The sequence below is a fragment of the Thunnus maccoyii genome, chromosome 5 (genome assembly GCF_910596095.1).
Source record: "Thunnus maccoyii chromosome 5, fThuMac1.1, whole genome shotgun sequence".
NCBI lineage: Eukaryota > Metazoa > Chordata > Actinopteri > Scombriformes > Scombridae > Thunnus > Thunnus maccoyii.
This window is the reverse complement of record NC_056537.1, coordinates 18,579,371-18,590,406: the sequence shown is the minus strand read 5'-3', so window position 1 is coordinate 18,590,406 and position 11,036 is coordinate 18,579,371. Positions and strand designations below refer to the sequence as shown.

At 40.0% G+C, this 11,036-nt stretch overlaps 2 protein-coding genes across 3 annotated transcripts; both read left to right on the top strand.

Annotated features, from left to right (window-relative positions):
• The first annotated feature begins 412 nt into the window (after positions 1-412).
• On the top strand, positions 413-6,152 carry cers3b (ceramide synthase 3b). Its single transcript, XM_042412113.1, has 13 exons — positions 413-589; positions 808-881; positions 1,099-1,144; positions 1,980-2,156; positions 2,293-2,410; positions 2,751-2,869; positions 2,962-3,019; positions 3,385-3,435; positions 3,533-3,625; positions 3,749-3,877; positions 4,793-4,899; positions 4,988-5,141; positions 5,306-6,152. Exons 4-13 carry the CDS (start codon positions 1,984-1,986, stop codon positions 5,423-5,425), a joined length of 1,122 nt encoding a protein of 373 aa, XP_042268047.1. The 5' UTR covers positions 413-589; positions 808-881; positions 1,099-1,144; positions 1,980-1,983; the 3' UTR covers positions 5,426-6,152.
• A 154-nt stretch (positions 6,153-6,306) lies between these two features.
• Positions 6,307-10,534, top strand: cfap161 (cilia and flagella associated protein 161). 2 transcript variants are annotated; one of them, XM_042411498.1, is made up of 8 exons: positions 6,307-6,503; positions 7,515-7,604; positions 7,716-7,933; positions 8,029-8,110; positions 8,867-8,902; positions 9,067-9,189; positions 9,386-9,459; positions 10,261-10,534. In XM_042411498.1, the coding sequence occupies exons 1-8, from the start codon at positions 6,432-6,434 to the stop codon at positions 10,445-10,447; spliced, it is 882 nt and encodes a 293-aa protein (XP_042267432.1). In that variant the 5' UTR covers positions 6,307-6,431; the 3' UTR covers positions 10,448-10,534. The 2 variants fall into 2 exon arrangements, with proteins under 2 accessions (XP_042267432.1, XP_042267433.1); XM_042411499.1 differs by having other exon boundaries at positions 6,445-6,503; positions 7,450-7,604.
• Positions 10,535-11,036: the final 502 nt, after the last annotated feature.

Below are 11,036 nucleotides of genomic sequence, written 5' to 3'. Positions count from 1 at the left end.
GTGTGGTGGTACACTGACAAATTATTTAGTATCCCCCAGTTTTATATGGGGGCTCAGTGATGTGTTATGGTTACAGTCTATAAAAGTAAAGATGAATCATGACACTAATTGATTGCATGGAATTCATGGATACAAACAAATATATTGCATTTTTGCAAAAAAGAGCTATACACAAGGAAACAGTTTATTTTAACCAAGGTCACTTGATCTGTTTTGATGTTTGTTATTAACCAAGGCAGCTATTTATGCAGAGTAATGTTTCACTCTCTCTCTTTACCGTGAAAGTTCCCTTTTCTCCTCTATCCATAACCTGCACTGGCTCCTCCTCCCCTGTCCCACCAGTGAATAGGCCCTTTGTGGGGGCTTCCCAGCATTCCAAGGGAATTCTTGCAGGTGAGGATACACAAACAAGTCTGTGCTCAGATGACTGCTGCAGCTTACCATGTACCGCAGTTGAAAATGCAAAATGCTTCCAAGGGCAGCTTGGGGCTTCCAGTGCTGAGCTAGCCTTATATTAAAAGGTAACTACAAGGGTGTGATCAAAAGAGCAGACAGAGTGGGAGGGAAAGATCCCAGGCTTTCTAACCAGGTGAGCGACCACACGCATGCTCAAAAATCAACATGCTCACTGGAGCCTGTTGCCTCACACACAATGAGGTACATGTTCAGATTAGGGGACATTAGCAGAGGAGTAAATATTTGCCCTCTTTTTTTTTTTTTTTTTACTTTTTACTATGTCTTTGAAGAATGGCTCTACTATAGCTGAACAGAGGATCTAATCTGTTATCTGGTTTGTGTGTGTATAAGTGAATTGTAGACTGGCTTCACACAGACAGACCCCTGGAAAATACACTGCACAACCCACGCTGGGCATACCGAAGGTGAGTGTGTGTGTGTGTACATACATTACCTTTTTATTTATGTGTTCTGTAATAATTTAGACGTCTGTAGACATGAAATTATCATTATTACTATCCATTATTATCACTTATAAAAGTGAAGATCAGATGGAGGGCTGCGGCTGCTTGGGTTTCATACAGTATTTCAATTAGTTTCACCAGACTTTGTCACACACTCTCCTTCTGTTTTTTGCCTCAGCTTCCATCTCTTCTGTTGGAACTTGTCAAGACAACACTGCCTGCAGGTATGTATGCTCGTTTTCCCATGCTGACTTATTAACTAACATTGAGGTTCAGGGACAGACTAATATGAGTTGTGTTGTATCTCAGTGAATAAAAGCCAGTCAATATTTACTACTATTTATGTTTGTTAAGGCAGATAAAGACAACTTTGACTGCCAATTTTGAAATTAATGTCTGACAGTCCTGGTGATGTTTTTATCTACACTGTTATGGGCAGAGTCCACAAGAGGAAGGACTTTACTTCTCTGTAATCTTTATCTCCCTGAATTGCTCCTCACCCTTATTATCTTTCTTGCCCTTTGATATCTACTGTTCATCTTCAAATTACTCACTTCCTGTAATGGTTGCATGTCCACAGTGCAGTTGCTCTGTCAGGGACCAGTGGGACGTGGTGGAGAAGCATAGTGTTGACAACTAAAAAAAAGCACAATTCAGTAGATTCAAGACAAAATAATGGTGTATTTTTGAACGTGAATTCATGTGGACTGGTGCCCTGGCTGCTTCAGATTGCCAGACTGGTTTGGCTGCTATACAATCATAGTGAATGTGCACCACTTTGGCCAGCTGACATAATTTCATACTGTAATTAAAAGAAAAAACATGAATTTTAAGTCATCTTTATCATATTACATGTCTTAAAATCTTATTTTTTAGAAGCAAATGGTAAAACTCACCCTGCTTTATGACAAATCAAGCTTAACTTTTGTCATGGAGCCAAGTAGATTTATCTTTACTTACTTTCAGAATTTACATTTAAGAAAAATATTATTTTAGAATCTGAATATAAAATGTTTTGCATCATGGTCCCAAATTGTTTTTTTCATGGGTATATTTCAGCAGCATGTTGCAGACAGTCAGTGAGTGGCTGTGGTGGGAGCGTCTGTGGCTGCCAGCAAATGTCTCCTGGTCCGATCTGGAGGACAGTGAAGGTCGTGTCTATGCTAAAGCCTCTCAACTTTACGCTGCTCTGCCTTGCGCCCTCTGCCTACTCTTTGTCAGATACTTGTTTGAGAGGTGAGAATAGACTGAATGTGAGCCTGCATGTCAGGGAATTCTTCTACAGTATGATGTACTGACAGACATTTCATAACCAAATGTTCATGGGTGATGTAGTCCTCTCTCTTTCCCTGCTGCTTGTTTGCTGTTGCAGATACTTGGCCACACCGCTGGCTGATGTTTGGGGAGTCAGGGACAGGGTGCGTTGCGCAGCAGAACCAAATCCTGTCCTAGAAAACTACTTCTGCAGACAAGCACGGCTTCCATCGCAGGCATGTTAAAGGGTCATTTCACTAAAAAAGACAGGTGCTTACATGCAGTAATCTCAAGGAGTGAAAGTGTCATCCAGACAAGGAAACCTATTTTATACAGTAATGAACGTAAAGGAAAAAATCTAAGTCTATTGTTCAGGGAATTTTTGTTTTATATACTTGATACTACAAAATATACTAATAAATGAAATAAATTTTGTTGTTAGCCTTTTGCTAACAACAAAGTACTTAGGGAGATTAATAAAGATAAGCAGAGAGTTAAAATAAATGAAATAACTCTTGAGAGTGTGCATCCCAGGGTGGAAAGCATTGTAAAAATTTTCTTTCCCTTGTGTCTCAGGCTGATGTGACGTCTCTGTGTAAGAAGACCAGTTGGCCAGAAAGGAAAGTTCAAGTCTGGTTCAGAAGGAGGAGAAACCAGGAGCGTCCAGGGCTTCGGAAGAGATTCTGTGAGGCCAGGTGAGCATGTCTTGTGTGTACGTTAGTACACTAATGTGTGCACAAATACTAAGGTGTTCATGTGTGTCATTATTGGTCTTCTCTGTCAACAGTTGGAGATGTGTGTTCTACTTTTTTGCATTCATTGGCGGAGTCCTTGCTCTGTACGATGTAAGCAATTTTTTGGCCTTTTTCCATGTTTTATTACAGGAACCGTTTCTACTGCAGGATTTGTCTTTTGTGTCAGTTGACTTCTCCATTGCATGAGTTGTTTGCTTTGCAGCTGTGGGATATTTCTCTCCCTCTATCTCCCTATTTGGATTTACCAGTCTGATTTCACAGTAATGCATGTGAAACTCCTGATGTCTCTTCCTATTTCATGTCTCTCTACGCTTCAGGGTTTTTCTCACACTCTGGCAGTTGACATAACAGACAAGCATGCATGAGCTGGTTGGCCAACATTTACCCTTGCTGCTGTTTTCAAGGCTGTTCTCCAACCCCCTCACACTCCTCTTCTCTGTTTTTGTTGGCTTTAGAAACCTTGGCTTTATAATCTGAAGGAGGTTTGGGCAGGCTTCCCTAAACAGGTAAGTGTTTTTAGCATTGCTATCAGGATAGCTTGTACAAAATAACAGAAAGCACTATAATATATACAGTAAATATGTGTGTTATGTGTCCATGCAGTCCATGCTGCCATCTCAGTACTGGTATTACCTCTTGGAAATGGGTTTCTACCTTTCTCTGCTCCTCAGCCTCTCATTTGATGTGAAACGGAAGGTGAGTGTGCAGATGTGAATGCATTTTGTGTCTATTAATAAAAAAAGGGAAGTTGGGGACACGCATATGTTTGTGCATTCTTGCACATATGTACGTGCTCACTTGTCATCTGTATGTGTGTAGGACTTCAAGGAGCAGGTGGTTCATCATATAGCCACACTGACTCTGCTGAGTTTCTCCTGGATTTCAAACTACATCCGTGTTGGAACCCTTGTGATGGCAGTACATGACTCAGCCGACATCCTGCTCGAGGTCAGTGCAGTTACATCAGTGCATGTGCATGCTTATCTTTGTGTGATATCTGTTGTCAAAATGTAGGCTGGTGTGATGTTTGCAGATAACGGTGAGATATCACATTGTCTGTTCTACATTAACAGACTGATTTAAAGAAACATTTATTACATATAATAAAAAAATAAAGATGTAGTTCCAGATAGCAAAGTTGTTTTTTTTGGTCTTCAAACAAAAAAAAGGTGTTATATGTTTTCATATATACATTCAATACTCAGTCATTATTATTTATTGCTTAAGTCACTGAATGCAGGTTTCAAGCTGTCTGAAGACAAAAAAAATACACATGTATGCTCAACTTCCCCCTCTGACACACAAGTGCTGCCCATCCCTCCTGCATGAACATCAGGTTGAGTTTGAACTTTCACAGCAATAAACATGAAGGTGGTACCTAGTCCCACTATGCATTTCTTAACTTGTTCTCTTTATTCATGCAATAGCTGTGCACAAACATAAGAAATTCAGCTCAAATTAACTGACAGCAATTGGTATTAAACTATGAAAAAGTAGCTGAATGACATTGTGTGACGCTTGATGCTCAAATTTTATTTTAAACAGCAAATATCAGAGCAGTGTCGCTATCAATATAAATATTCTCTTGAAACTGCATCTGAGAAGTATTACTTTAGAAGCCAATAACTGACATAGAGTTGAATCAACACTCCTCTGGATGGAGTCTCAGCTAAAATCTAACTAATTTTATGTCCATTGCCTCTATAAGCATTCTGAAAAATACCCATCTTGTATTGGGATTATTATTTTATTCACAAACAACATAAATAGAAACTGTGTCTGGTCTGACTTTATGACAGTCTGTGAACTGTTTCTGTAAAACAAAGAACTGAACCTGATACTTTTCCCTGTTTTATCTCACAGGGTGCAAAGGTATTCAACTACGCCAAGTGGCATAAGACTGCTGATGCCATGTTTGCGGTGTTTACAGTTCTATTTATGTTGACAAGACTTGTGATTTTTCCTTTCTGGTAAGTGTGTAAAATGAAAGGATGCGGCATGATGCACGATGATCTTGGTGTAAAGTGTAAAAATGTCACATGTGCATATCTTCCACAGGCTGATCCACTGTACATGGGTGTATCCGCTAGAGAATTATGCTCCCTTCTTTGGCTACTATTTCTTCAACGTCATGTTGGTAGTTCTGGAGATACTCCACCTCTACTGGGCTGTTCTCATATCACGAATGCTTTACAAGTTTATCTTCAGCAAGGTGTGTTTACAAGTGTATCCATGTGTCTATGCATTTTTACAGAGGAAGGAAAACTATTGCAAACTATGTAAATCTTGCAAGTTACTACACATCTCGCTATGTTGTCTCTTTTTGGTTTGCTCTCATTTTCCACCTCTCTTCTGTGACTCATCTTTATCCTGCAGCTGGAAGGCGACGACAGAAGCGATGAAGAGGAGAATGACAGTGACTCGCCGAAGGAAAGAAACCACAAGTTGAGTCACATTATTGGCTCTGGAGCCAGGGGTCGGGCCAACGGCCACTAATACACACAGACAGAAAGAGCCAGAGGAAAACGGACCGCAGACACCTGGACAGATTCAGTCTGGATTGCAGTGGTTGGAATATATTTGCATATAAAAAGGAGTAAATACACTTGAGCAGAGAATATTATTCTTAAAGGAACTGTGAAGGATAATACATTGAAGCTGCATGGTTGGAACTCACTAAAACCAGAACTTTTATAATAATAATAATATATTATCTTGGCAGCATGGTGGCTGAGTGGTTAGCACTGTTGCCTCACAGCAAGAACGTCCTGGGTTTGAACCCTGCCTGTCCCAGATCCTTTCTGTGTGGAGTTGCATCTTCTCCCCATGTCTGCGCGGATTTCTGCTGGGTGCTTCGGTTTCCTCCCGTCACTCCACCATCATTCTTGACTCCTGTCAGTGCCCCTGACCAAGGCACTGGCACAGAATTGGTCAAATGCAGAGGATCAATTTCCCCACAGAGATCAGTAGAGTACTTACTCACTTCTTCTCTTTGTCAATATTATTCTGCTCCTCAATAAAAAAAGAAGAAGACTCCATTGATGTGTAGCTTTTGTATTTTTTGAATGATGTTGAAGATGATAGCTAATAATGTAAATGTCAATACTGACGTTTGAGGCCTACATGCATGGAGGGGCACATTTGCATGTGTGGGGTGTAAATGCAAAACCAAACTACAGGGATTTTTTTTTATTATTGTGACGTATGTGGTTTTTTTTAAAGGTTTATTTATAGGTCAATATCAATTCATGATCTCTTCATGCTCGTGTAAGAAGCAGAAAGAGCAAAAATATCAGCTCCCACCAACTCTGATGATGCTCAGCGGCTGTACCAGCGCGCCCTCTCGCGACACTCAGCGGGAGCTGAGAGAAGACGAAAACATCAGTTACCATAGAAACCGCTACACAAACAGTGCCTAAAAGCGACGTCTAAGGGGTCAAACACAAGAAGCAGGATAATTTATTATTTTATTAGTACACAGAGAGTCAATATTACAGCCAGTATGGCTCATGTGAGAACGTATCGGACTAACGTGAGAATCGGTAACTGGAACGAGGACCTGCGCTTAGAAGAGGTTTGTTTCAAATAAAGCTCTCACCTAACGTATTAATCTTAGATAACGTTATTCTTTATTTGTTGTTTGATTAAACACTGAAAGAGGTTTCCCTCACAGTAATCATTCCTCTTGTTCATACTGGCAATTAAAAGATTTCCTTCAAATGCACTTTCAATGTAAGTGATGGAGGACAAAGTCCAGTCATTTTGTGCAAAAATGCATTTAAAAGTTTATCTGAAGCTTATATGAGGCTTCAGCAGTCTGAGTCAGTCATATCATGTGGATATCTGCCACATTTACAGTCTTTTTAGCATCAAATGCCCTCTTCATGTTTCCTCGGACAGCGTTTCCCTATTGAGCTGTGGTGGAAGTATTGTAACAAAAAGAGGGACTTTGACCCTAAAAAGACTGTAACACTGAAAGATAACTACTTGATTTGACTCATTTGGATGGCTGAAGCTTCATATTAGCTTTTAAATACATATATACAAATACAATATATTTTGCACTGAAGGAGACCTGTGGATTTTGTCCCCAATCACTTACATTGTAAGTACATTATGAAGGGATCTTCTAATGACCAGTATGAACAGGAGGAATGATGAGAGGCGAGAAAAACATGTTTCAATGTTCATTTGGGCATATGACTGTTGTTTTAGGACAGACTTGAAAAATTGTGAATATGTCCTTTAAGTGGTTAAAAAACATCTAAATGAAAGTATTTATTTAATTCTGGGTCAAATGAAGTCTTCCAATCCAGTATGTTTGTTTAAGCATAAAATAGATACACAGGGAAACAGAAACGCTTGAGGGAGTATTCAGTAACAAAGAAAAAAGTGAGAGAGGAGGCCAGAATACAGTGCTTGTCATTTGGCCAATAAAAGGGATTTAGAGCAAGAAAGACGTGACTGAAAATTGACCCAGTTGTGATGGAATTATATTGCTTTAGTCTTTTTACTTACAGTATTCCAGCAGCAGCAGTGGAGACATATTAAAGAATACACATTTTGTATATTGATGTGTCTCCAGGATGCAATGAAAGAATACCTGGAGAAAAAACAGAGGGGCGAGCTTGCTACCCAGAAAGTAGACTTCCTCAAACAGAACATTTTGAGACCGGTAAAATTAGTTCCAGCTCATTATCAACATCATCAACAACAACAATAATAGCACAATGATGATTAGTGTGGTAATGATAATGATGATGACGGTGTTTGTCCATGTGTGTAGGTGGATCTCGCTGTGACAAAGGATGGAGGATTACACTTTGGGGATGTTGTGATGTTGGTGAACATGGGAGGAGAAAACAGGGAGTATAGCGCATTAAGCATTAACGCAGATATCAACAGTTTGACAAAGATTCCTTCGCCTGGCATTCAAGCTCCATGTGGAATCAGTGCTGGAAGAGGTATTCAGCCCTGCACACGCACGGCCTTCATCATTACCAGGTACACGCTCAAATCTACATTAACATACAGTTCACCTCGACACACATGGTAACACTGCCAGATGTAAACCTGCAACACTGCTTGTATGACTACAGTGTAGATGGAAGTCCTGAAGGATCGACTCTGCATTTCGAGCAAAGTTTTGCCCTGAAAACTACGAGTGGCTTTGCCAGGGGTGTAAGTAAACCAGGTCTACTGACAGATTCAACTGAGTTGTATTATGGGAGGATGGAGCTTGACCTATATAAGGACTAACAGCTTGTCTACACAGAAGGCGTTTTAGCTACGTTTTTTTAGTCATCTATCTCACGTGCATCTGACTGAACAGATACGCTTCTATTTTTAATTGGTACAGCTGTCCACACAGGCCACGAATCAGCTCTTTCACTTTACAAGCAAAACCGTGCCCTGAATCATGTTTTTATCCTTCAGGTCAAGATGCATGTGACCTACACTCAGTACTGTGGCCAAATGCAGCTTCTGTAAACACAGAAAGATGACTGAAACTGCCTCTGCTGCTTTTGCTACGCACCCTGTGTAGACACTCTGTAAAAGTCCAAATATCTTGGCCTCTGCTGCTTTAATTTCGACCGTTGATTTTTAAATTAGTCCTTTCAAGTCCCCCAATTGGTGGAATACCCCTTTAACATCTAACAATGATAAGAGACCCTCTTATTTGCCCAGTTACGTGAATATCATTCAATTATCAATGTTTTACCATTCAATTTATTGAACAGATATGCTCACTTTTTTTAATTAAAATTATATTTTACATTCAGTTTAAGACAAAACGCTGGTAATATCCTGTCATACAATGATGTAAATGTGGTTCACTTTGTATTGTGTGTATAATTGTTATTGAAACAACATAAATCACATCTTTAGTGTGTTATTTGGTATGATTTTGTATTTTCTCTTTCCCTCTTTCCTCAGCTTTACTTGACAAGCGACCTGAAGAATTTTCAAAAGGTAAATCAAGTTATTTAGTGAAGATGATCGAGGAGAATACAGTGCACTGACTGAGCAACCACCGTGTGTGATGGCAATTAAACAAAGGGGAAGTGCAATTCAAAAGCAGACTGCGGTATTTATGTTAGTCCTTCTCACAAGATTTCACATGACTCCTTTTATAGTGTGCAAAGAAGTCCCGCCTCCAGGAAGTAAACTTGACTGACGATGCTTCCTTTCTTTCACGGTGGAAAGTGGTGCACTTTGATCCCCAGGAGAGGCTTGAATATGAAGGTCAGCCTGTCCTTGTAAGTCCATACTCTTGGTTCATACTTAACCATTCCACCTGTTGCAACATCAGCATTTTCTGTTGCTTTCAGCTGTAACTGATGATAGCATACAGGATGCCGTGTTTCTTCTGCTTTATCTCACCTCCATTGCATTGAGAATCTCCATGGAAGTCTTGATGGGCTTTGTTTGTTTTTTTGTTTTGTTTTTTTACAGGCAAATGTGAAAGTGCTGATCATACACTGCAAGACAAACCAGGCTCTTGCTGTTCTGGGTGATCAAGTCCTTTGGTATTTTCCATTTTTCTTTTAAAAATAACCCTAAACAAAGAACAACATGTTGCTTTGTTGCTTTGTCAAATATAAAGGCTTTTGTTGCTCTCCTACTACAGACACATGTCTGATGTCAACTTGGAGGTCTGTTAAAAGAATTGGTCGTCTTCCAGGATGACAATTCCGCAATTCACAGGAGCATATGATTCACATCATTTTCATACTCATCAAACCATTCAGTGACCCCTCGTGCGCTGTGGATGGAGGCACTGTCATCCTGGAAGACACCAGTCATCATAGGATAAAGGTGATGACTCAGAACAACTTTTGCTGCCAGATGCCCTCACTGTAGAGGTCAAGCATTGAGACCTGTATCGGTTTTTCCTTTAATTTGTTGCCTGTCTGTATCTCAGAGAGAAAACTGCTGTGTGGATGTAGGTCAGCTTACTGTGAGTAAAAGTGAACAGCCTGATAAGGGATTTGTTTTCAAATTTAGGTTACACTGACATGAAAAACCAGCTGCTTGCAGCCCACTCCAAGACCGAGCTGTGGGTTGAGAAGAATCAGCTCTCTTAAACTAAAAATACAATCTGATGTATCTAAATAAAAATAAAGTCAGTTTCCCGTTCAAATTTTGAAGAAATAAACTACATAGATTCACTTTTGTCGGCATGGTCAAGTTGTACATTTAGTTTTACAAGCAGGTCTTCACAGCTGCTGTTGTGAAAAGATAAGGGCCTCCAATATGGCAGCCAGAAGTCATGTTACAGTGCCTACATGCCTGCTGTCGTTCTGTAGGTAACAGTTGTATCCCTGCAGGACCACATATGGCAAAGAGTATGAGGTGACGGCTCACACTTTCTTGGACTCCCATAAAGCTGAACAGGACAACAACCACTGGATACTGTGCACCTCTGACCCTGCGGGAGAGGGGCTCGTACTTCTCAACCGCCCGCAGTCAGCAGCGAAGGATGTGGAGCTCACACAGGCCAACACAAGCATCTAAATCCAACAAAATCCACTGATGTACATGTACAAATAGACAGATGATTAACAAAAACTACTTAAAAAAATAAAGTTTATTTTGTTTGGGCCTCTGATTTTTTCTTCTTGTGCAAAAAGATTCCAGGCTGGACTCCAACCGGGGGTGATATGATACAGACATTAGCCAACCAAACCACCAGGAAGCTCTGTAGAAAGAAACATTTGATATTTTTATTCAAACACAAGAGGACTAACTATTCTGTTGGGTTGGTGATAAAATAATAAAAAGAATGTGATATTGGGCAGCATGATGTAGCCAGCTTCCCATGCATTTGGATTTTCCACTGAAAGAATATATGAGATACAGATGGGATGAAGTATGGGCTCTGTGATAAAGGAAAAAGACATCTGAACAGTCACCAACATCTGAATTAATACAGTCATCTAACTCCTTTAGCATGTTTAAAAATATCTAAAAGGAGAAAAAAAGGTGGAAGGATAAAAAGTAAAAGTTTGGTGTCAACTTTGCCTTCCAATATGGGAAAGATGTGAGTCAGTTCTATGGTTATGACAGTTAATTTATCATGAGTGGGAGGATGTTGCTCCAGGTA

Bases quoted from the DNA above. Each gene is read 5' to 3' on its own strand.
- cfap161 (XM_042411498.1), top strand. From the start codon at position 6,432: ATGGCTCATGTGAGAACGTATCGGACTAACGTGAGAATCGGTAACTGG. The intron at 8,111-8,866 runs GTAAGTAAACCA...CTCTTTCCTCAG, and splicing joins CGAGTGGCTTTGCCAGGGGT to CTTTACTTGACAAGCGACCT. The intron at 9,190-9,385 runs GTAAGTCCATAC...GTTTTTTTACAG, and splicing joins ATGAAGGTCAGCCTGTCCTT to GCAAATGTGAAAGTGCTGAT.
- cers3b (XM_042412113.1), top strand. From the start codon at position 1,984: ATGTTGCAGACAGTCAGTGAGTGGCTGTGGTGGGAGCGTCTGTGGCTG. The intron at 3,020-3,384 runs GTAAGCAATTTT...TGTTGGCTTTAG, and splicing joins GAGTCCTTGCTCTGTACGAT to AAACCTTGGCTTTATAATCT. The intron at 5,142-5,305 runs GTGTGTTTACAA...TTTATCCTGCAG, and splicing joins ACAAGTTTATCTTCAGCAAG to CTGGAAGGCGACGACAGAAG.